General features: G+C 39.4%; 1 protein-coding gene across 1 annotated transcript in view; it reads left to right on the forward strand.

The window, feature by feature from the left end:
* Rp1 (RP1 axonemal microtubule associated) overlaps positions 1 to 26,893 on the forward strand; it is a 238,420-nt gene that overhangs the window by 206,668 nt on the left and 4,859 nt on the right. The window contains exons 20-22 of the mRNA XM_029533310.1: positions 5,560 to 5,692; positions 6,339 to 6,490; positions 11,538 to 11,692. Of these exons, the coding sequence (XP_029389170.1) occupies positions 5,560 to 5,692; positions 6,339 to 6,490; positions 11,538 to 11,692 (440 nt within the window). The remainder of the gene's footprint in view (positions 1 to 5,559; positions 5,693 to 6,338; positions 6,491 to 11,537; positions 11,693 to 26,893) is intronic.

The following is a 26,893-nucleotide window of genomic DNA, read 5'->3' on the forward strand; positions in this document are numbered from 1 at the left end:
AAATTCATCCCTTTCCTTTCCCTCATTTGACACTGAAGCTTAGTATCAGGCTACATTTCCTATATCACTGTTGTGTAGTGTTCACACTCAGTGGCTCTATATTAGAGCTAGATTAAAATTCAAAGCCTTAGATCTTTTGATATTCATAGAATAATATGAGGTCATGCTTCAGTATGAAAACCAAGAGAAATTTATGAATTAAATTTATGAATTAATTTATAAATTAAAAGAGAAGTTTAGTTTCTGGAATGATATATTGCAGTCTTTCACAGACTGAGGAAATCTGAACATCTGCGATCATTAGGCCATGTCCCCTGAGGTTCCTTCCCCAGCTGGTAACCATGCACTGCTTACAGTCAATAGCATCTTGTGATTACCAATGAATTCACTTAGAACTTGTTATCGTATGGGGCAAGCCAGTGAGTTTGGCAAGTGTTTGCTGAACTTCTTTGAGTTTCAAGTTAAAGAGAGGTAAGACATCAAACTTAAATTCTAAGGATCAGCCACCTATTTCCTGTCATCTGACAGTTGAAAGCTATCTGTGTACAGGGAGCTCCGTGACATGCCCTATCACTCGTTTCTTTCTCTTTGACAACAAATAATGGGGTATTTTAGAGCTCTAAGTTTCTTTGTCAGCCATATTAATACATATTGGCCAACTGTCCCAGTCAGTGCCCATGCTATTATAATAGAATATTAAGCCAAATGATTGGATTGATTCTAATTTAGCTTTTGAGTAACTAAAAGAAGGCAAGAACTGAGCATAGTCAGAAAAAAAATAACACTGACTATTGAGATTAGAATGTGCCTTAGCAAGTGTTGCCAAATATAATTTATGATTACTTTTAATCTTTGTACTTTTATATTTCTTTCACTGGACTTACTTTGTTACAGTTCAGGCCATAAACTTTGAAATTAAAGCTATAGGCATAAAATATGTTTAATTTCTCACAAGTTGTTACTTATCTAATTTTAAGTAGAGCAATTATTCTTATGTCCTATCCCTCACATTCTACATACCAAGTGAAAAATTAAATGAAATTCTATCAAAAGTCTTTGTCACCAACCCATGGCCTACTTCTCAGGCTCATTTATATGAGTAGACGGTATCACCATCCACCTAGCAGTCCAAGTCAGAACCCTATACATTCTCCTGAATTTGTACTTCAGACACTTGCCAGACCCTGGGAATTCCAGTGACCTCACTGCTAAAACTTAGCTCTAGTTTATCTGTTTTTCGATCGTGTTATCATTTTAGCCTAAGTTCCATTTGTTTTTGTTTTCTTTCTGCTGAAAGTTCCTTATAATATCTCTTCAGCGTCTGTCCCTGAGCATTGGTATGCAGACTTCAGAGAGCAGGAATGATCTACAAAGAAAAAAAAACCCACATAATATCCATCCTTATCCCCAGCTGGTCCCATTCACTCCTGTGACCTCTCTGCCCTTGGTCATGGCACCCAAGCCTCACTGGTCTCATACTGTAGACTGCCCTTTGACTCAAAATTGAAAGTGAGCCCTAAGGGGCTTTCGATGACCCTTTCCATTTTCTACGTAACTCTGTTCTTATCTGGTATATTTGTTTATGGTTGAACCTCATTGGAAAGTGAAAAAAATAGGAACGATACCATAGATTCCAAACCTAGAGGAGTGCTCATTAGATGTTGGGCAAATATTTTTGGAATTAATAAGTTGACAAAACATATATTGTTCACTTAAATATTTATAAAATATATGAAATATGTTGTACCTTCATGTTAACTAAAGGGAAGTCATACAGTATTGTGTGGAATTTTATGACTGAGTTATGGCTGTGTATGAGGCCATAGTGGCCTAGGAGCCTTTTCCCCACCTGCTGGTTGCCTCTGCTACATGGTACTTGCATAAAGCAACTCAAATAGAATAAAACTCTCTGGAAACTTCTCAGTTCTTTTGAACTTTTGAAATGTGTTGTAGGTTTGGTGAATGTGTTAGCACTTTTACTATATGAAATAATGGCATAATTGATATGAAACCCAGGAAATCTTTAGACTTTACTGAATTGTCCCATAAATATTTTCACTTCTTTTCATTTTTGGTTATTTCCCCACTTCAGTGTTCTCGAAAGAACCACTGAAAGACAAGATCAAGGGATGAACAACAGTAAGAAAATAGTTCTGGGCTTGGTGATCAGCAGGAAGACCAGCTTCTTTTCAGAAACTCTATAGTCAAATGTTTAATCTCAGAGGACTCCAGCAATTTATAGACAAACTCACAAATTTGTGCTAAGTTGCTTAAAGGAATGATAAATTGGTGCATGTGACAGAGTTAGCATCCATCCTCGATTCCCTGTCCAGTGTGTGTAACTATTGAGAGTAGCAGAGATGCAGAGATATAAGTCTTCAGAATTCAGGTCTGACATTGCCTCTGATTTTCAAGGACACTTAAAATGACCTCAAGAACAGTTAATGTCTTACAACATTTTCACATCTGATACCAGAAAGAAAATGGTAATCGCTGACCTTAGCACTGGCTCTCCCCATCCAGAGTCAGATCTTGTAGCATATTTTCCCACACTTCAAATGCTCATTAAATTTGTTTGTATGGCTTTATATTAAAGTTTCCTATGCATAGTACTAGAAAGATATTAGAAAGGTGCCCCAAACATTCCAAAACATAGATTAAAAATTCCAATCTCATTTTGAAATTTCCAATAGACTTTGTTTTTTTCAATGAAACCCTATTTTGTTTTATTTATTTTATTTGTTTGTTTACTGAAAATAGATTATTTCTCATAAATCTTGATCATAGCTTCCCCTCTCTTTATTCCCCACAGTCCTTCCCCAGCTCCCCGCCCATCCAGATCCACTCCCTTTCTCTTAATCATTAGGAAAAAAAACAGGTTTTTAGGAGATAACAACCAAACATAACAAAATAAGATACAATAAATAAAACTAAAACCATCATATCAAGGCTGGACAAGGCAACCCAAGAGAAAAAAAATAAGCCCCAAGTATAAGCACAGGAATCAGAGACTCACTGGTTCATGCACTCAGGAGTTTCATAAGAATGCTGAGCTAAAAGCTATAACATGTACAGATGAATTAATGCAGCTCCATGATTGCTCTGTTCTTGCTGCTTCAATCTTTGTGAGTTCATGTAAACATTGCTCAGTTGATTCAAAGGGCCTTGTTCTCTTGGTGTCTTCCATTCCTTCTGGCTCTTACATTCTTACACTCTTTCTGCCTCCTCTTCATTGGGGTACCCTGATTTCTGAGTGGAAGAATTTTATAAAGGCATTCCATTTAAACCTGTGTGTTCCAAAGGCGCTCTCTCTCTCTCTCTCTCTCTCTCTCTCTCTCTCTCTCTCTCTCTCAACTCTGGCTGTATGTTTCTTTATTTGTTTCCATCTGCTGCTCCTCTCTTATAATGGCTGAGTAAGACACCAGTCATTGACAGCAGTCATCATATCATTGGGAGTCATTTTACTGTTACTTTTATGTTCTGCATTTAGGCCAGTAGTTCTTGGCTTTTCTGTAGGTGTCTGAGCTATCTAGGTTTTGGTTCTTTACCACCCCAGTGGTGTAGAGTATAGGTTCCATCTTGTGGAGTGGGCATGAAGCCAAATCAGATATTGATTGCTTATTCCCACAACTTGTGTGTCATGATTGCCCTAGCATATCTTATAGGAAGGACTTGTTGCAGGTCATAGATTTTGTGGTTGGACTGATGTTTATGTTTATGTTCCTAGTCTGCAGGGTCTAGAAAAAAAATCATCCTGAGTGAGGTAACCTAGATCCGGAAAAATAAATATGGAATATGTTCACTTATATGTTGATTTCAGCCATTAAATAAATGATAACTAACCAACAATCCATAGACCCAGAATGCTTAGTTATAGAGGAAGGGATTAGGAGGACATACAGATCTTCCTTTGGAGAGATAAATAGAAAGGATTTTATGGGTGTACTAGGGGCAGAGTATGATGTGAATTGTAGTATCTGGTGGGGAGGGAAGAGGACAGAAGGTTGAGGAAGGGAATGCGATGAGAGACAACTAGAATTAAAAGGCATTTGAGCAACAATATGGAAACCTATTGCTGTGGGAACTCTTCAAATATATAAACGTGACCCTAATGAGTTCTCCTAAAAATGGGGGTGACAGAATCCCAAGTGGCCGTCACTTGTCACTAAATGAATTTCCCAGTATCAAGACTGAGATGCATTCAATTGTTAAGGGGGTCCCTGAAAATCTTCAAACAACCCAGGCTGTTTCTAAGGCAATGGGTTGTTCTTTGAAAACTGACTGCAGGGGTGGGGGAGTATTGCCGCAGACACACCCAAATAACTCAACTGAACATGGAGAAGTAAGATAGAGCCTATCTCAACCCTTTACCTATATGGTCCTAGTGTCTTGGGTGAGGGAGACTTTGGATTTTAAGAGAGACTGAACCGTATTTTAAATAGATGGGAAATGTAATCAGTCTAGGTGTCATTAGCTGATTAATGAATAATGACAATGTGGTGCATTCCTACAATGAAAGTTGCTCAGCATTTGTTCAGTTTGCAAGTAAATAGAAGGGGAAACAAGTGTATTAAATCAAAGAAGATAACAGCATGTCACATGTCCTCCCTGATGTGTCAGTCCTTGATTCGTAGCTCCAATTTTATGTGTTCAACTTGAAATACCTGCACAAGGCAGGGATTTAGAAAGTGGTCACTGGGAGGAGCATCATAAGGAATATGAGTGAGTAGAACTGTATAATGTAAGAGCATTGGAATAAATTGGATAGTGGGTCTAGCAGAGGAGTCTGAGAAAGAGCCTTGGACAGTGACCTCAGTTGCCCTTGCAGAACAAGTGATGGTGGAAAGGGGAGATGAGGCCTTTTAGAGACCATTAACTGGGATTTTATCATAAGATGGGGATTTCATCCTTTATGTAGTTCAAAAGAGAAACACTTGTGAAGTTCCTTCTGTCACGGTGATCTATGAGGATATAAAGAAAAGGGAAAACAGTCCAAAGGAGCAAGGCTTCTGAGGATTATCTGCTAGCAGGGAGGCAAGGGCACTGCAGCTGTGTGAGGATGAGCAGGCATTCTTTGGGCTTCTCTACAGCCTGCATGTGTCAGAATGTACTTGCAAGGTGTTAGAAACTTTACAACATTCTGTTGTGGAGTTTGATTTGGTGATTAACATGAAAAACATATTCTCCTTTTGAGTTTCTCCAGTAGTTTTCTTCTTTGGTACTTGCTACAGATGAAATTGAGAATTCACTTGGACAAAGTCCCATTACAAATGCCCAGTTCACGTTTTGGTATGGATAAAATTGTGAGAATTTTACCAAACTGCTTGGTAATGGTTAAAAAGATTATTTTTTAAAAATAAGTCATTTAGCAAAATACATGTCAAATAATTTATAAAATAAAATAAAGATCTGGCCAATGCTGCTAGCCAACCACTGCTAACAACAATCCTCTTGCCACAATAGTGGCCACTTTGAGCATCCTTTGTGGTGTGTTTGTACGTAGAGATGGATGAAAAAATATAAATCACTCTATTTGACCCTTGTTCCTTTCAATCCCAGGTGACAATGGAAAATGTGAAGAGCAAGAAGACCCTAAATTTTGTTGCAAATGTGTGTCTCTCTCGGAACCAGGCTGAAGGGGACATTGTCTGTGAGCTTCCTGTAATGAAAGAAGGAGAGCCTGTTTTTCCATGTGTGTTATTAATCTTTGGTAGCCTATGTTGCATATGCTCACTGTTTTGTAGGTGCTTGAATTTACTTCTAAACTATGCATTTGGAGACTATTTTTTCTGCTTCTGAGATTCTTGTTTTACTAATTAAGAAGTGACTTATTCAGTGTCACAGCTTTGGTCACTGGAGGATATGGGATTAAGCATATCTCAAAATAGTTCTTATGATCCAGAGAGAGTCACAAAACCTAAGGCTGTGAAGATAAGAAATGTCATCCTTGTGCCTTGTCTGGCTTTTCTAGAGCCACCTGGCCACTTACCCATCACTGCAATCTTGATTTATTTCCTCAGAACTGTTGGAATCATTTAAACATTAGATATTACATATAAAATCAGGTCTTTCTCCCTGCTAATGATAAAGTATCTTACTATGTTATTTGTATACTAGCCTTTCAAGTAATATTTTATTTCTCCATCTGAAAAATGTCTATTTAGAAATAAAATTAAAATGGAAGGGTCAAAGTTTTTTCAGTAGGCTGAAATATAGACAGCGCATATGCCAGGCAAGTTTTTTGGCTATTGTCAGAAAACGTGTAGATCCAGATTCTGTTTGCTTGAATTCCAATGTAATAGATTTCCTTTTGATTTCTCTCCCCATTGCTTTGTCAGTAGTGAGATACCATGTGGATGTGTATACTGGGCAGTTGAAACAAGCAAAAACTGAGTCTGAAGTCTCCCTGTGTCTCTATGGGGAAAGGGGAGACTCTGGCCTTCGACTGTTGCACAGATCCAACATGCCTGTACGGTTTCAAAGAGGACAGGTAAGTTTCTACAAAATTCCTTTTGATGTAGCCATGTGAACTTTAAGAAGGGAAAGGTGCTTGTCTGTCTTCAGCTGAGCTCTAGAGCACATTTAATTCTGACTACTTCCTCAAGGGTCTTGTTTTTGTCCATTTTTAAAGTGTTTTTCTTTCTTTCTTTCTTCTTTTCTTGTTTTTTAGTTTGTTCTTGAAAGACAAATGGGATGTGCAAAATCTATAGTGAACAATAGGACAAAGAAAATGCATTAAATTAGAACTGTAAGAAAAACAAGCTGAATTGAAAGAGTGAAAGGAGAATATACATGGACATGCTCCTAATGAACTCAGCATTTTTCTAGGTTATTGGTTCTCAACCTTGCTGATTCTGTGACCCTTTAATACAGTTCCTCATGTTGTGGTGACCCCCAATCACAAAACTGTTTCATTGCTACCTCATAACTGTAACTTTGTGGCCCAGCCAGAGACCCTCATGAGTTCCGGGTTCCACACCCACACAGCCCACACTCCAGTTGTACTTTGACTCCCAAGGTATCTGACATATCCAGGAACATAGTTGAGATCCCCAAACTCTGCCCCGATACCTGGCATACTGGGACCCCTGCGACCCTTGGATGCAGATTCCCTGTCTAGTCAGAGGCCTGTGCACCTTCTGGTTTCCACCTCTGCTGGGAGCAGAGACTCTGCTCTGGATCTGTTTCCTTAAATCCCACACCCCAGTTGCAGCATGACTCCCCAGGTATATGGACACATCCAGGATCACAGGATCAAAGGCTCACAGGAAGGACAGGCTCCAGTCAGAGACATAGAGGCCAGATAACACCAGAGATAACCAGATGGTAAGAGACAAGCATAAGAAAATAAGCAAAAGAAACCAATTTGATTTGGCAATATCAGAACCCAGTTCTCCCACCACAGCAAGTCCTAGATACCCCAACACACCTATAAAGCAAGATTCAGATCAAAATTCTCATTTCATAAAGATAAGAGGACATAAAAAACTCCCTTAAAGAAATACAGAACACAATCAAACAGATGAAGAAAATGAACAAAATTGTCTAGGATCTAAAATTGAAAATAGAAACATTAAAGAAAACACAAAAAGACAGCCCTAGAGATAGAAAACCTAGGAAAGAGAACAGGAATCACAGATGCAAGCATCACCAACAGAATTCAAGAGACAGAAGAGAGAATCTCAGCAGTAGAAGATAACATAGAAGTCATCGACACAACAGTCAAGGAAAATACAAAAAGCAAAATGCTCTTATCTCAAAACATTCAAGAAATCCAGGACACAATGAAAAAAAACCAAACCTAATAATAATAAGTATAGAAGAGAGTGAAGATCTCAACTTAAAGGGCCAGCAAACATCTTCATTAAAATTATAGAAGAAAACTTTCCTAACCTAAGGAAAGAAATGCCCATAAACATACAAGAAGCATACGGAACACTGAACAGATAAGACCAGAAAGGAAATTCCTCTCATCACACAGAACAAAGAAAGAATATTGAAAGTGGTAAGGGAGAAAGGTCAAGTATCATATAAAGGCATACCTGTCAGAATTACACCAGACTTCTCAACAGAGACTCTAAAAGCCAGAACATTCTGGACAGATGTTCTACAGACTGTAAGAGAACAAAAATGCCAGCCTAAGATTCTATACCCAGCAAAACTTTCAAATACCATAGATGGAGAAACTAAGACAAAACCAAATTGAAACCACATCTTTCCACTCATCCAGCCCTACAGAGGATAATAGAAGGAAAAGTCCAACACAAGGTGGGAAACTACAACCAAGAAAAAGCAAGAAACTAATCTTTTCTACAACAAACCCCAAAGAAGAGAAACACACAAACATAATCATACCTCTAACAACAAAAATAACAGGAACCAACAATCATTGGTCCCTAATATCTCTCAACATCAGTGCACTCAATTCCTCAACAAAAAGACATAAGCAAACAGACTGGATCCAGCATGTTGCTGCATACAGCAAACACACCTCAGTGACAAGAACAGCCATTAACTCAAAGTAAAAAGGTCCCAAGAAACAAGCTGGAATAGCCATTCCAATATCCAACAAAATAGACTTTCAACTAAAAGTTATCAAAAAAAAAAAAATGGGGGAGGATACTACATTCTCATTAAAGGAAAAATCCACCAAGAACACTCAATTCTGAATATCTATGACCCAAATGAAAGGGCACTCACATTTGTAAAAGAAATGTTACTGAAGCTCAAACCACACATTGAACCTTGCACAATAATCGTAGATTTCAACACCCCACTCTCACCAATGGACATATCACCCAAACAGAAACTAAACAGAGACAGAGAGAAACTAAAAGAATTTATGAACCAAATGGATTTAACTGATATCTACAGAACATTTCACCCAAAACAAAAGAATGTATATTCTTCTCAGCACCTCACAGTACCTTCTGAAAAACTGACCATGTACTCAGAAACAAAACAAACCACAACAGATACAAGAACACTGAATTAATCCTGTGTATTCTATCAGACCACCATGGACTAATGCTGGTCTTCAGTAGCAAAACAAACAAACAAACAAACAAACAAAACAAAGAAACAAAAAAACCAACAGAAAGCCCTCATACACATGGAAGCTGAACAACTATCTACTCAATGATAACTTGGTCAGGGAAGAAATAAAGAAATAAAAGACTTTTTAGAATTCAATGAAAATGAAGGCAAAACTTATCCAATCTTATGGGACAAAATGAAAGCAGTGCTAAGAGGGAAGCTCATAGCCTTGAGGATCTCCATAGAGAAATCGGAGAGATCACACAATAGCAGCTTAACAGCTTATCTGAAAGCTCTAAAACAAAAAGAAGAAAATACACTGAAGAGGAGTAGACTGCAGGAAATAATCAAACTCAGGTTTGAAAGCAACTAAGTAGAAACAAAAAGAACCATATAAAGAACCAACAAAACTAGGAGCTGGTTCTTAGAGAAAATCAGACAAGATAGATAAACCAGACTAACCAAAGAGAACAGAGACAGTATCCAAATTAACCAAATCAGGAATGAAAAGCAAGACATAACCAATAAATAAATAAATGAGGAAATTAAGAAAATAATCAGATCCTACTACAAAATTATACTCAACAAAATTGGAAAACCTGTATGAAATGGACAATTTTCTAGAGAGATGCCAGGTACCAAAGTTAAATCAGGATCAAATAAACCATCTAAATAGCCCCATCATCGCCCAGAGAAATAGAAGCAGTCATTAGAAGTCTTCTAACCTAAATAGATAAATGAATGAACGAATGAATAAATAAATAAATAAATAAATAAATAAAATGAAAAAATACAAAAAGCCCAAGGCCAGATGGCTTTCGTGCAGAATTCTATCAGACCTTCAGAGAAGATCTAATTTCAATACTTCTCAAACTATTTCATAAAATAGAAACAGAAGGAACACTACCCAATTCTTCCTATGAAGCCACAGTTACACTAATACCTAACACACACACACACACACACACACACACACACACACCACCACCANCACCAACAACAACAACAACAACAACAACAACAACAATGAAGAAAGAGAACTACAGAACAATTTCCCTTATGAGAACTGATGCAAAAATACTCAATAAAATTCTTGCAAACCAATTTCAAGAACACATCAAAATGATCACCAACTGTGATCAAGTAGGCTTCAGAGCAGGGGTTCAGGGATGGTTCAGTATATGGAAATCCATCATTGTAATCCACTATATAAACAAACTCAAAAAAAAAAAACCTACATGGTCATCTCATTACATGCTGAAAAAGTCTTTGAGAAAGTACAACACCCCTTTATGTAAAAGTATGATAGAGATCAGGAATTCAAGGTTCATACGTCAATATAATAAAAGGAATGAATATACAGCAAACCAATTCTATTAAAAGACAAGGTTGCCCACTTCCTTCCTACCTATTCAATATAGTACTCGAAGTTCTAGCCAGAGCAATTAGACAACAAAAGGAGATTGAAGGTGTACAAATTTGGAGGGAGGAAGTCAAGATACCACTATTTGCAGATTATATGATAGTATATATAAGCAACCCCAAAAATTCTGTCAGAGAGCTCCTACAGCTGATAAACAACTTCAGCAAAGTGGCTGGATGTAAAATTAACTCTAACAAATCACAGAAACCTCCTCACTGAGCTCTCTGCAGCCTTAGTCTAGCTGAAGCAAGAGAAAGATTTTTAGCAATACCAACCCACAGTTTAGACTCAAGATATTTGCAGTGACTAAGTTGAACTTTTAACTTGCATAGTCCTTGAAAGCAATGCAAACAATTCTGAGTCCACTGTTTTCTTTTGATTTTTAAATTAGGAAATAGAGTAACAGTAACTAACAGCTGTCATTTCCTGACACTTGTCAAATTTAATTAAATTCATGACACTTTCCTCAGATAAACCAATAGTCATGAGGAAGGGCAGCGGGGAGGAGTTTTCTTTATTCTAACCAGAACATTTCATCCAGGTCTTACATCTCTAAAAGAGGTCAGCAAAATTTTGATGTGATAAACTGATTCTGTTTAGGAATGAAGATTACAGGGTACTCTCACGACAAACTCCAGCACAGTATATTTACAGAGGGAGGCACATGAGAGGCAATACTGAAGAAAGAAGGGAAGGAAAGTGAGACAGGCAAGTTGGTCTCCCATGCCTATGCAGGTATCTGCATACATGGGCAGGGCCACGCTGCCAGTGCTTCCTGAACAGCAGTTTCTCAGGGTCTGTAGCTGGAAGCACCTTCATTACTTACAGTTTTCTTTCACATCTGAAAGGCCAATGAAAGAAAAAATTGGAAAGAAAAAAATAGCTAGAAATACATTTTTAATAGATAGAAAGTAATTTGCTTATGTTTCCTTTCCTTATTGCCCACTGTGCTGTTAACTGTGATAACATCTTCTCTCCTCAAGAGCTGTGCTGCTCCTGGAAGCCTTGGGCTACTTTTATTGCCAGCATTTATCATTTGTTGGACTCTAGTTATTTCCATGGGGCTTTTCTCCACCAGATTGATGCATTTCAGATCGAAGCAGTGTCTCTAGGAAACCTGCAGAAGGTGCTGTTGCACTGTGAGGCCAGTGACAAATCCCAGTACTGGTACTGTGAGAAGATCATCGTCAAAGATCCAGGCAGCGCCTCAGAATCCATCTTCACCTGTGAAAGGTAATCTGGTCTTGATGTTCTTTAGGAGTGATGTGCTGCTGCTGCTGAGCCCGAGTGCGTTCCTGTCAGGTCCTGTCCTTCACTGGGGCTGCACATCATGGGCTACTCATTGATGGCTCAGTAAATCTTTCACTATCAATTTTATGCCCTATTTTCATGCTGCCTGCTTGATATGTCACAAAGGCGTCCAATGTTTAAGCCTGGAAAGTATTATGTGAATAGTGAGAATGTTTGCTGAAATATTAGTGTCTTTACTAAAGTTGTAGAGTTAAAGTAAGTTTATAAGGCAATGAAGAATGGAGTCTAAAGGGAACTTTGAGAGCAGAATATGTCATAGACAAAGATTTACATCAAGTGCTCTTTCCTAGGTGCTGAAGGCAGCCATTCCTAGCCTAGCACTGGTTTAAGCTTAGGGCCTGCTAAGAAATCCCTATCACCTTGCTGTTTAAGGGGTGATCGTTTATGCAGGAGGTAGCCTTGGTCTTCAGAGGTTTGCACAGACTTTCCACCTCAGAACTCCCAGCCTTAAAAATGACATTATGTTAATTATTGCTTAGAGTCTCACTTGCAGGCAACAGCCAGGCCCCAACTTGAAGAACAGGATGGAACTTCTAAATTGAGCCTAAAAGTATTGCAGACCCAGTGTGGGAATGTTGTGTATATGATTTGAAATGTCTTGTTTTCATGGTGCTAAGTATTGAATTTAGCGTCACTCTTTCTGTGACAAGCTCTCTACTGCTGGGCTATGTTCACAGCCTCATCTTGAAAATTTGAATAGTCAATGACCTGAGCTTTCCTACATAGAGGACATTTGAATATTCAATGTCCTCTCCCTAACAGATAATCAGCAGAAATATGGCTAAACAGGCAAAATGAAACCCAAGGGGATGAGTTTGGTGACAAGTTGAACTCTCAGAAAATTTCTACTTTGAGTACCAGCACAAAGGAGAGCCCGAATTAGGGAGGTGATGCAATAGTGAAGGCAATGGAGATGTGAGGGCAGGGCATAACAGAAGAACAATGCAGAGGTAGCACCAGGGAGCATGGCAGGGCAGGGAGCATGGCAGGGCAGGGAGCACAGCAGGCCTACCACTTTGGAACAATCATACACTAAGCTGAGTAGTGTTCATCCACATGGGAATTCATATGGGAAGACAGAATCCCTGTGGAGGATTTGCCTCCATTCTCTTGACCGGCAGGCACATCTGTGGGGCCATTTTCTTGCTTAAGCGATGGACAAGGAGTGCCCAACCCATTGTGGGCAGTGTTCCCTCTGCACAGGTAGTCCTGAGTTGTACAAGAAAGCAGGCTGTGCAAGCCAGTAAGCAGCATTCTTCCATAGCCTCTGCTTCAGTTTGTTCCTCTGGCCTAATTCGATAAGGATCTGTAAGCTGCAAGACAAATAGACCTTTCTTACCCAAGTTGGTTTTGGTCAGTGTTTTATTTCAGCAGCAGAAACTATACTACATCAACCACCAAAATTATCAGCATCACTTTGACTTCACTTGGACTTTTCTTTTCATATTTATCTTTGTTGTAACTTCAGTTTTGACCTTCAATATTTTATTAGGTAGTTTTTCCTCTTAAACCTGTGAGAAGAAAAAGAGGAAATATTCTAAAAGCTTTATTTTAATTACATGTCTACATTGGTAAATTTTCAGCAATTTTAATTGCCTAATAAAAAAAGCAAAGCTAAACAAGGAAAAGCAAAACAAAACAAAACCCCCAGAAACAACAAACAAACAAAAAACAAGTTGTTTTGTTAGCAGCTTTACCCTCCAACGTCAACCCCAAAATGTTACCAATTTGCTCTTATAGCTATCCTCTTGCAAGATTTTGTGAAATAAGAGCATCTTTTATCACCTGAAAAGATTCTGTTGCATATTGCTTATGTCCTTTTTACCTGGGCATGACTTTCTTCATTCTCCTTTCCCCCTCACAAGGAGTTCAGACTTCAAGACCTTGTTCAGACTTGACCTCTAGCATAATATGGTCAACTAGAAGCCACAGGCCTTTCCATGTGACAGGCCTGCCAAATCCACTCTTTCCAGACATCATAGGTAACCCTATCTTATGCCCCACATCTGATGGCTAGTGAGTATTTCACTTGGCTCTCAATTTTTATTCTTCCTACACTCTGTCATATTAACCCTTGTGATTTCTTTCTAATGTGAAATCTCCTTACTTTTTGTTGTTTTTGATACTAAAATACCATCATTTGAAAGGAAGAGATAATTAGTGCTGAGTTAGAGCTAAAATAAGTTTAGTGACCACATATATAAAGCAACCAAATGTTGATTAAGAGATATGTACCATACTGACATATCAAATGCCAGTGTTTGATGCCCTGACCATTAAATCCTAATATTTGATGCTCAAAACAGAGTGGGGCCTGAAGAAATCATTGCTCATCCTTCCAGTAATTTGATGAGGAAAACACTTCTAGCACTCATGACTTTCCATTCTCCAAATATAAACAGGTGTGAGAGAGAGTCTGCTTTCTTAGCTCTGAAAGAATCAGGAGTCTCAAAAAAGTAGAAAGTGACTCTGAAAATGGAACAATGCACAGCAGAAAGAGGTCCCCCAGAAGACAGCAACAATTGCTTTTCTGTTGCATCAGCTTGGACAGATGAAGGCCGGAAGGCTACACGGAGGATGGGAGGACCCAGCAGCTGCACGAGAAGTGCCCTGCACAAGGTCCTTATACTCCCAGAGGTAGCAACTGGCTAGGGTGCACCTTGAGACATTGCTTTTCTGGATGTTGGGCACACATTTTCTTTAGACACATCACAAAAGGAAAAAGCAAGGTTATCTCAACCAGGCTCCTTAAAGCGTTCTCAGAGAGCAAATCTTTGCAGCACAACTGCATGCGGGTGCAGGGCTGCCAGCTGCTCTCACCTTCTGAGAGCTTAGTGACCATAGACCAAAGCTCATGGTGACTACACTACACATGCTTCCTTTGGGTTTCTCATCACTCTTACTTCCCTTCAATACCCGTAGCCTGTTTTCCTTTATTTCTATGCTCTAAGATACTATTTTCTGCCCTTTCTATGTATAATAAAAGACAAAAATACATACCATGGAATGTTTGCCATTTTTGCAGCTTTAGCCATGCAAGGTTTGGAACAACAACAAAGTCCTATTTGAATAATGAAAACATTTGACCAACTTTTTGAATTAATGTGTATGTTCTTATTTATTATTCGTACTAACTTCCATCAGCTGATGTAACAAGTGGCCACAAACCTGGTACTTTTAATACAACAGGAATTTAGGCATTTCAGAGTTGACTGAGCCCTGGTACCCTTAAACTCTGTGGGATTTTATGCCAAGTGGCTTCTCCTGGCTGAGAGTGGTTGCTAATGATCCTCAGATCTCAGCAGCATTACTTAGGAACCTATTGCCATTGTCAAATGAATTTTGCTACTTGCAGTGTTTGTGTCTTTCTTATAATACACTAGTCATTGAACTAAGCCTGCCCCACCCCAATAAGAACTTAATGATTACATCTGCAGGGACCCGCTTCGAATATTGTGAGGTTCTCAATGCAGATGGTGTTTGGGAGGATTCTTGATTCCTCCAGGGTGCTACTGGAGTGAATCTTGCAGCACCTTGTGCACTACAAGCTCCAAGCTTTCTAAACTACCTAATTTCATGCAGTAATATGCACCTGTTTATAAGGGTGAAATAATTAAAAATGAGTTAGTATCTGCATTTAATAGAAACATAGTGATTCACGATATAATTGTAGTAACCTAATAAGCTTAAAGGTCACCATTAACAAGTCTCTGAGCCAAGGTCACCACCATCAGAAGTGATGTCTCTTACCTATTTCTAAGATGACCTGTCATGAACTTGTACACATAAGTTATTGAAAATAAAAACCCTACCTATGTGAAGGAGACACAGGGATTTCAAAGTTCAATGTAAACAACTGATACTTATTTTAAGAACTAAATAGATTTTTCAAGGCAGAACAGCAGTGCCTGACTCTTCTCTTCAAAGCAACACCATGGTCAGAGGCAGAGGGACACTCAGGAATACTAACTGAAGAAGCTCAGTGCTCCTCAGGTTTAGTGCATAGTTAATACCTTCAAAAATGTTTTTGCCTCAGTTCAGCGCCTCCTTTCCATCCTACCCCTTACCTTCTTCATCTCTACCTTTCTCTTCCTACTTCTCCTCTTGCTTCTTACCTTTTTTCTTTTTGAGAAAGATTAAAAACACATTCTTTGGGTAAACACTAAGGAAAAACAAAAGACATAAAGATGTTTGTACCACAGATCAGACTAACCATCCTCAAATTCTAAATCCTTCTACAGTATACTGTGGATTCTCTACTTTGGCCTCAAACCATCTTTTCTTCTACAGACCTCAGTGCCTTTTCTCTCTTACTATGTGTTTCTTTTCTTTTCTTTCTTTCTTTTTTTTTTTTTTAAAATGATATTATTATAAAATGCTTGGAACTAAACAATATCCCATGGTGAAACGAATGAGACCCAAAGTCTGAACATGCCCATGAACTCACTCCTTGGTACCTTCTTACAGACTGCTTTAAAGAGTCACAGGTCTCACTGAAATGACTGCAGGCCCAGTGTTCAAGTGAGGCCAGTCTGTACAGAGAGGCTAATGTGGCCTTCCTTGCTTCCTCTGAGATTCATTGATATTGAAGTTGTCCCCCACCACACAGAACCCTACTAGGCCCTGCAAATAGTACTCTCTGTTTTCTCTTTGGCCTCCAGTTTTCTCAGATAGTGCAGCCTTTCTGTATTTCCCTACATCAAGGCACTGGTGACTAAAGTCCACTTAGCATTCTCAGAAGCTGTGTCGTGTCCTCCAGGGTGTTTTCTTTTATCATCACCTTTCACAGGACACAAGTTGTTGATGCAGCATCTAATGATGTACTTAATCAGTTGTGTTTATCCACCTGCCTTACTTTATCTCACAATAGAATACCTCAAGATTGGAAGATGTCTTTGATTTTTTTACTTTCACTCTCTACCATGCTTTCTATAATATAATAGTGTACTCAAGACATGATTATCTTTAAGGGGAATCATTGTGAACACTTGAAATTAGAATATAAAATCTTAAAGGTTTAAGTATGTCTCAATCTTACTATAACTCATAAACAAAATGATCATTTAATTTTCATATTCAAGGGCTAGTAACAAAGCCTAAGAGTAATTATTCAATTAACACAGGGATGGAAAAATGGGAAATACAGAGGTCTTACTCATATAGAGTTTTATGCAAAGAACAGTTATTTGTCTCAAGATAGTTTCATCTTGAAAACTGAAAATTGTCAGTTGACCTATGGTAAGACATTCTCCCATAACGACCTCTCCACTGCTATGCTGTGCTTGGAGGGCCTTTGAGAACAGGCAGGGCTGCATCTTAGAGTAAGAAATTCTTGAGCCTCTGTAAGCCTAATAATCAAACCCCAAACCCTTACCCATCCTGACCCACCCCTACACAGCCCACCCACCCCTACCACAGTGATTTACAAAGTATTTCCCTTGCTCACTGATTCTGAAGGTCATTTCAAGATCACAGGAAATGCCTCTGCCTGCAGGAAATTGTAAACAAAGTCTTGTCCACAGGCCAAAACCCACCATGAATGCTCTAGAAGTATTTTCTAAATTAGTCAATTTACAAATAAGTCATAGACTCAGTCCTGTGGTGAGCAGGACAGGAAAGGTCTATCCCTTTGATGATGTAGATTTGTTTTGTATAAGTCCATGTGATAGGAGGACCTCACTCCCAGACTGCCTCTGTGTGTGGGGCTGTGGTGATGAGTTTCAAATGAATTTGCCATCCTTCTTGGCCATTGTCTTTTTAGTTTTAAAATTCTTATGAGTAAAGTACAGTTTGCACCCTTCCCTAAACATTCCCCAAGTTACACTGGTCATTTCTCAAGAATTCATGTGTAGTAGCTTATTTTTTTCTCTTGAATTTGTATAAATCTCCATTTTTTTTATGCGCCAGGCAAGCAGTTCTCCATCCCATGAATCTTTTCTCTGGCTTCTCACCAGCCGTGAACTCATGCTTACTTTATTTAAACCATCAAATGTTAAAAGACAAATAAACAAAATCAATAATAACAACAACAACCAAAAAACCCCTCAAGTATTTCACTTAGAGAACCATTCAGGAGGTACCACACAGCATCCCTGTCATTGTGAAAGTGTTTGTCTTGGGTACCAAATAATAAGCTTCTTAAGGAAGCATTTCATTTTAATTCTTAGCATGGTTTCTTGTACCAAGTGGGGATTTAGTCAATATTTCTGGAAAGAAAAAAAAATAAGAGAAGGCAAGAAGAGGGTTAGCATCATGGAATTCTAAGTGGGAAACCTTAGAGGTCACATAATATTTATGTTAGTTCTCTATCTCAGGAACAGCTTCAGGTGTCTCATTAAAAGTAATTTATGCATCTACTTATTTTCAAAATAACTAACTTATGGACAAATCATTTTCTTTTTCCTTTCTGGAAATAAAAGGAAATGATGAATAATATACTCTTTGAAAAGATGCAGACATTTTGATAAAGTAAAGAAATTTAAAACACTCTTTTTATTGGGAGAAAAGATAATATAAAAATTATCAGGAGATAGTGAGCAACCATTTAATTACGCTGACTTTTTTTTTTCTGAAAGAAGTCAGTATTAATCATCCCTTGCTATTCTGAGCATGTATTTGGCTCCCACAAATTTCTGTGCTCTTTTTTGTCACTTTAAGCCATGCCTTGGTGAGAAGGTGACAAGAAGTAATGGTGGGAAACTGACAGAATGAGGTGTAGAGATGAATCTTGCTTATTTGTGGGTAGATCTGGAAGCATAGACTGAAGGATTTCTTCTACCAATTCAATATTGGTAATCAGGTGCCCATTGAAAATATATTGAATGAAAAAAGTGAGCTCAAAGGAGGAGGACATGATTACCACTGAAGCATGGATAAGTAGATATTTTATTCTAGATATGAGTGGAAGCCACCAGAGGAAAGAGTCTAGGATGAAGCTTGACAGAGGACAAACTGGACTGTGGGGTTTGGGAGAAGGGAGAGCAAGAGAGGAGCCACCTACCAAGAGAGGTGACTTGGCCAGAGGAACAAGAGTGTAGCTAAAAAGCTTGAGTTATATAGGGATCAGATTGAGGGAAGGAAAGCAGATGCCCAGCCACTGGGAGGGAGAGATTATAGAATAGGGGCAGGGTGAGAAGTGCTGGGAGGAGCCACAGGTTCTGAGATACCCTAGGTTTGGGATTTAACATTCCAGTCTTTGATCCATAATGAAGGGGCAGCTACTTTCTTTCATAGCTATGTCCTGCCTAATTTGGGGTATTGCTGTCTGGGGGTGAGGCAGGAAGGTTGGGATACTAGTCAAAGGACAAGGTGGTATGATCTCTGTTTTACTTGCTGCTCAGGTTCGGTGGAACTGCCTGGGCTAGGGAAGTACAGTTTGTAGTCTTTAGTCGACTGGAAATTAGTTGAAACAGATATAGACAAGTGACAGAAAGTAAAGTTAAAGACCTTAGGAAAAAATTTTTATCTTGGATTTATGATTCAAAATCCAGGCCCATACATAGTCCTGGTAGTTGGGAGAGGGGAGTCCCAAGACTAGGGGAGAAAGAGTTTATCCTCACTAATAGGCAATAGGCATGGTAGCAAGAGCTGTCGGTGGAAAGGCGTACTTCTCTGGAGTCCAACTGATCTTTAAGAGGTGGATCCAACTCAATTCTTTCAAGCTTACATCATTTTTTTTTTTTGAGTTTACAAAAAGTGGTAAATGTTTTCAATGTGTTAGCATTGTACTAAAATCCATATTATAGAAAGAGCAGTGGAGTCATAGTAAAAGCTTGGGAACCCCCAAAACTTGTGGGGGGGCGTTAAAGGAATTTGTGAGTTTATCACTTTTCAGAGTCTGGCTGCAAAGTAAACTGTCGTTCTCAACTGAAGACCAAGGAAAGTGAGGCCTGAGGCCTGAGGCATGATTTTTAAATATGAAGGAAATGTAGCTATAAGTGTCTTGTTTTCCAACAAAACTAGTTAGCTTTGCTTTCTTGACTATTGGGATCTGAGCAGGATAAATTTCAGCAGGAACTATAATCCAAATGTTCTATATATCAATTAAAATGATAAGAGAACTTTGGCTTGGTGGTTACCCTAAGCTCCATGCTTTCCATGCTTAGTTGGGGGCAGATTTCATAAGTCTTTACCTGTCATATAGCACAATATTTAATCATTAGCTGTCACAAACAGCACAACTGCCCTTAAGCTGCCAGACCCAGATCTCAAGAGATTTTCCTTTGAGAAGAAATTTGGGAAAATGAACTTACCTTAGCCAGCAGAGTAGGGCAACCTACTCAAAAGTATTCTCAGTTTGGGTAGAACCTTAGCAGCAGGCAAGGCATGGAACGATTCTTTTCCCAGTGGGTAGCATTATCACAATCTAGGTGACACCTTCTTTGGACAATTTAGGGTCAACTCTAGGAGCTGGCAATTCTGTCTAGCATGGGAAATTTTTTTGTTAAACATTTTAAATGCTATTTTCAGCAAATCTCTGAAGATTTTAAAGACTATTATCTGTTAAGTATACATGATTTTAAATAAACTGTACTATGTTTTTGTTACTTGAGTTAGGCTTAACCTTGATAACATATATGAGGCTAAATAAAGCTTGTTACTAAATAAATTATATCTATATTTAGTATGACTATGAGCATAGCTCTGAAAACATTAGAAAAGTGATAATTTGGTGTGCCTGGAGCTGATCCTTTGCCACAGGGGTCCAAAGCCAAATATAGCTAGGAGACAGCTAGCCTCCCAGGAGTTCAGACAAGCTTGTCAGTGCAGGTAGGACCATCACTGCTGCTCAAAGGAACTCTCAGAACACAGGAACAGAGGAGTTGCCTGGGATAGGAGTTTTCCGGTTTCTGTCTGTGCCCAGAGCTGATCATATGCCACAGAACTACACACTCAAATACTGCCAAAGAGAGTTGGTCTCCCTGGAGTGCCTACACACCTGCAAGCACAGGTAAGACCATCACTTCTTTCCAAATTCTGGACCAAGAGGAACACTCCTAGAGCCATCAGGACATAGGAACCAAGGATCATCTGGAAACAGGATCCTTCTGGTTTCTGTCTGCACCCCAGAGCTGACCCTGTACTATAGCTCTCCACACGTAAATTCCTCCCAGAGAGAACTGGTCTCCCAGGAATACTGACAAACAGGCTTTCAGGACAGACAAGCCACAGACAGAGACAGCAAGACTAGCTAACACTAGAGATAACCAGATGGTAAAAGGCAAGTTCAAGAACATAAGCAACAGAAGCCAAGGATAATTGGCATCATCAGAACCCAGTCTTCTACCACAGTGAGGCCTGGTTATCCCAACACACCAGAAAAACAAGACTTTGATTTAAAATCACATCTCATCATGATGATAGAGGACTTTAAGAAGGACATAAATAACTCCCTTAAAGAAATACAAGAGAACACAGGTAAACAGGTAGAAGCCCTTACAGAGGAAACACAAAAATTGCTTAAAGAATTACAGGAAAACACAACCAAACTGGTGAAGGAACTGCACAAAAAAAAAAAAAAACCCTGAACACCCAGGATATAAAAATGGAAATAGAAACAATAAAGAAATTACAAAGGGACATAACACTGGAGAGAGAAAAGCTCGGAAAGAGATCAAGGAGTCATAGATGCAACAATCATCACCAGAATACAAGAGATGGAAGAGAGAATCTCAGGTGCAGAAGATGCCATAGAAAACATTGACACAACAATCAAGGAAAATACAAAATGCAAAAAAGCTCCTAATCCAAAACATCCAGAAAATCCAGGACACAATGAGAACCAAGCCTAAGGATAATAGGTATAAAAGAGAGTAAAGATTCCCAAGTTAAAGGGCCAGACAGGGTTTCTCTGTATAGCCCTGGCTGTCCTGCAATTCACTTTGTAGACCAGGCTGGCCTCGAACTCAGAAATCTGCCTGCCTCTGCCTCCCAAGTGCTGGGATTAAAGGCATGTGCCACCACCACCCGGCTAGGAATTTATAAATCTTGATTATGTATAATTGATTCTAATCCAAGTATTTGGAGACCTGTTATTGTCTCCTTAAACTAAAAGGATTACCATCATAAGCAGAGGTCCCAGCAGGGCTAAGACGTTTTATAATTGGTGCTTCAGTTGCTTTAAATCACACTGTTACCTTAACCAGCATGGTGGTGAAGTTTTAAGTTTTATTGCATATACCCCTTAAATTTAGAAAAGACGGCTACCAGTCACATGGTTGCTTCAATCTTGATGAAGTTAGCAAACAAAATGGAGGCAAGTCACATGGTTGCTATTTAAAATATTATTTTTCTTAATGGATCTATTTTTATTTTATTTTTTTTCCTTAGTTGATTTTTTTGATTTTAGCATATTTACAAGTTTGCACAACTATTGCCACTACCCAATCCCAGAAAGTTTTTATTGCCATCCCAAAGAAACCGCCAATCACTACATTTTGCACCTGCCTCTTGCTTCCTATTACTAGTAAGTTACATGTTTGGCTATTCTATGGATTTCACATAGGTGGGACCATACACTATGTAGCCTCCTGTGTTTTGTTGTTTTTACCTAGCAAAATGTGATGCTTTGAATAGGTATGTCCCACCCCCACCCCTACCCCCACTAGACTCATGTGCTTACATGCTTGGCTCATGGAGAGTGGCACTATTAGGAGGTGTGACATTGTTGGAGGAAGTGTGTCTCTGCGGAGGCGGGCTTTGAGGTCTCCTATGTCTAGGCTATGCCTAGTGTGGGATCCAGTCCTCTTCTGCTTGTCTGTGGATCAAGATGTAGAACTCTTGGATCCTTTAGCACTATGTTTACCTAGAAGCTGCCATGCTTCCTACCATGATGGTAATGTACTGAACCTCTGAAACTATAAGCGAGCCCCATTTAAAGCTTTTTTCTTTTTTCTTTATTATTATTTTCTTTATTTACATTTCAAATGCTATCCTGAAAGTTCCCTATACCCTACCCGCCCCTGCTCCCCTACCCACCCACTCCCACTACTTGACCCTGGCCTTCCCCTGTGCTGGGTCATATAAAGTTTACAAGACCAAGGGGCCTCTCTTCCCAATGATGGCCAATTAGGCCATCTTCAGCTACATATGCAGCTAGAGACTTGAGCTCAGGGGGTACTGGTTAGTTCATATTATTGTTGCACCTACAGGGCTGCAGCCCCCGACAATACCTTGGGTACTTTTTTTTACAAGTTTTAAGCTTCTTGTTACAGAGTTTACAATTTTTTTTAACAATACCCAATGAACTTACAAATACTTAAATAAAACCTGTTTACACAAAAGTATTAAAAGATTTATTGAGAACAGAGCACCGAGAAATTGAAGAGATAAAAGATTTAAAAATGGAAAATTGTAAAATATTAGAGATAAGAGACTTTGGGATCATGTCCTTATGCAGTGGGGGAAGTTGTTAAAATCTACAGGAATTTAGAACAGGAATTTAATGTGCCATCTTTGGACACTGAGACATACTGAGGCCAAGCTGTTTACAGTAAGACAGCAAGGCTTTAATATAATCTCTGAGGAATTGAGTCTGATGAGAAAAGGAGGAAGGGTTCCAAACAAACCCCACTATAGGGAGGGTTCCAACAGGCTCCAGGGGGGAGCTGAGGGACATAGAACAGTGTAGCCATGAGGGACAAGGAGGAACAAGCAGGAACCCCACCCAAGGGAGAGATGCATTATGATAGAGGCCAGGAGTGCATAAAGGAGCTACAGGATTAGTAGGTAGAGAGTTGCCTGTGCAGTGGGGCCCTGGTGGACATAGGCAGATGTCTATATTGTGGGCACTCCAGAGGGTATAGCAAGGTTTAGAAAACAGAGAGAGGCCCAGGTGTTTGCTACCTTGGAGACCTTGCAGGCTCCAGGAACCAGAAAGAGGACAATTACTGAGTAGGTGAGGAGCAGGAAGATGGTTAAAGCGATGGAGGTAAGAAGGAACTGAAGAGTGAAGCAATAACAGCTCATGTGTTTTAGGGTAGTGACAACCAAATGCTTTCTATTTTCATCATGAAAATAGAGTGCCACTTACCGGGGCTCAATAGGCCCTCCTCAATCCGTGCTAATCAGAGTCTCAGACAGATGGACATGGAGTCGGCAGGAATTGGCAGAAAGACAGACTCGACGAGAGAGAGAGAGAGAGAGAGAGAGAGAGAGAGAGAGAGAGAGAGAGAGAGAGAATTGAATCTGAGTGTAATTTTTTAAATTGAGCATCAAACTTTTTATATAGAAGAAAAACAAGAAAAGCTAGGCAGGACACATCCACTGAGTTAGAGTGACACAAAACAAAAGGGATGTATATATCAAAAGATAGCAGGGACCAGGCTGCTGTTTACCACTAAGAAGGGAGCCATGTGTAATGCTTTTGTTAAACCCACCACCAGGGGTTCTCAGTAAGTACCTGATTATGTTGTTCCTTTGGGCCTAGTGAAAAAAACCTGTCTCAGGGGGATTTCCTAACTCTTTCATGGTAAACCCACCCTTTCGCTAGGCCATTGTGTATTCCCTTGTTTGGGCGAGACTTGGCTACTGTCCTAAGTAATCACTCTGCAGACTAGTCCTGAGCTATTCTGGCTCCATTCTTTGTAATGCCTAATTAGTTTTTAATAGAAGTAAATTTGAATGCTACTGAATAGGTAACCTTCTCACTGAATTTCTACTGAATTCCAAGCTCAATGGCTTCAAGGATTTTCCAGGATTTTGGAACACTAGTGAAGGGTCACCTCTGTTAAAATTCAATCTTTAAAGGCACTGATAATAAAACAATACTGAAAGAGAGCATACACCATACTAAAGAGGGGATAGGGTTTGAGTGTATGGGTTATAAGAATGCCAAAATTCCAGGAGGCTGAGTTTCCTTGAAACTCTGCCTTGTGACTGCCTCCAGGCTTTTTGACTCCAACAGGCAGACTTCCCTGGAGTGGGCATAGCAATAGAGAATCTTTAGTTTTGTATTTTTGTTGACGCCAGTGTAAAAGTACTCATTTGTAATTGGGGGAGGGGTGATATATATTCACTTGCTAGTGCATAGATGATGTGTGCAGTAACCTGGGAAGCAGACTTGGGCAGATCAACTGTCCTCTACTCCTTTTCTATCCCTTCCACACAGCCCAGTTGTCCAGCAGTCCTGTTTGAGCCTTTGGGGAACCTTCTTTACCTAATACAGAAATCTGTGTCGTAATCTGTAGCTCCAAGTCCTAGTTAGTCAACTTTGTGCTTTTAATTGTTTTATGTATTAACCAAAGTGTGCACTGAGGGGCTTAGTTACATGCCTAGACAAGCATTCAGAAGCACACATATGAAAGAATAGAGACCCTTGGTTGCCTGCAGACACACACATATGAGAAAGAGAGGTGTGTACTACAAACAGATAATTTAGGGCACTACAATCTGCTCGGCTGTCTTCATGAGCATACTCTGGAGGGAAGGATTGGTAGTAAGGTAAAACTGAGAGAGACTGACAGACTGATTATAGAGTCCACTGAGTACCCTTCTTTCAGCCTTTCTTCTATTGTAAGGTTTCTTATCCCCGTAATGTTGTATCGCAGCTGCATTTTGGTCTCATATTTTCAATCAGCCTCAGCAATACTGTGGAGCCTCTCTGTGAGGTGAATATGATTACTGTTTCTGGGCCTATTAGGCCAAGATCTTAAGAAAGACCACTTGATTGACTAAGCCAGATGTCTCATTGTGCTGCCAACATCAAAGCACAAGGTCTTCCACTTCATAGCCTGTCTTGAGAAAGATGTGTTTCTGTTAGTTTACTAACAACCACCCTGAGTATATTTGCTATAATGTCAACTAAGAATGGAGCACCGTGCTTGGCAATGAGATTCAAGAGTAATGATTAACACTTCTTACTCGTTCATCACTTTCTGTGAGTGTGATTAATAAATACATGTTTAACTCCATCTTATCGATTTATAGGTATATTTTCCTTACTGATGGGCAAACTGATGTTTAGAGAGATCCAAGTCCTATCCCATCTCCCCTTCCCCCTGTGTGTGTGTGTGTGTGTGTGTGTGTGTGTGTGTGTATGAGAAAGAGAGAGAGGAGAGAGAGAGAGTTTTTTAAGAAAGGAGGTCTTATGCGGTCCTGGCCTTGTATGTACTGTGTATCTGAAGGTTTGCCTTCATCTGCTGAATTGAATGCTGGGATTATAGCTTTCACCACATGTCCAGTTTATGGGTGTGTATGAATAGTCTGAAAAATAGGTCTCTTCCCTAGCCCTGATTTATGTATAAATGTTTTGTTTGTTTGTTTGTTTTGTTTGAAGCAGGAATTCATTATGAAGCTCAGGTTTCAAACTCACAATTCTCTGCCTCCGGAGTGATGGGTTGGTAATGGGCTTGCTACACCCAATAGTTCAAATTTATTATGGAGACACTCTTTCTGGAAAAATGAGGGTTCAGTAATTAAAGCCCATTTAATTAATCAAGATTGCATAATTGTAGGAAAACTAAAAGTATAACATATGCCATATGTGTTATTAGATTACAGCAGAGAAAGACTATGCACAATGTGAGTTGCAGCAATCAGAAGATGAAATATCGTTTAGCTTTATTGAATGGAGGGATAAGTGATGCTGACAGCTGACTAGGACTGAACACACTCACAATTCGCCTTACAGCACACATCTGGCCATCATCTGGCAGTTTCAATGCTAGTGTGGTGAACTGGCCCTGTAGCTCTGGCTCAGATCCCCACACAAGTACCCTGCAGCCTCTAGTACCCTGTGTACTAGACTTACTCCTAAACGCATGAAGCCAGCCCATCACATGCTTTTTGCAACTGTTGGTGTCTTACTCTGTGGCCATTCTGGCCTCTCTAGTGCCTGTAACAGAACTGCATATTATTCACTCTTCAGTTCAGTGTTGATTCTTTGTTGAAATATTTTGGCTCACTTTTGTGTACCTTTAATCTCTACTATTCAGGGTTGGAGGGTTGGTCATATTCTTTTTTTTTTTTTTTTTTTTTTTTTTTTTTATTTTTTTTATTAGATATTATCTTTATTTACATTTCAAAAGGGATCCAGAAAGTACCCTATACCCTCCCCCCACCCCTGCTCCCCTACCCACCCACACCCAATTCTTGGCCCTGGCATTCCCTTGTACTGGGGCATAT

Source organism: Mus pahari, chromosome 22 (genome assembly GCF_900095145.1).
Source record: "Mus pahari chromosome 22, PAHARI_EIJ_v1.1, whole genome shotgun sequence".
NCBI classification, from domain to species: Eukaryota; Metazoa; Chordata; class Mammalia; order Rodentia; family Muridae; genus Mus; species Mus pahari.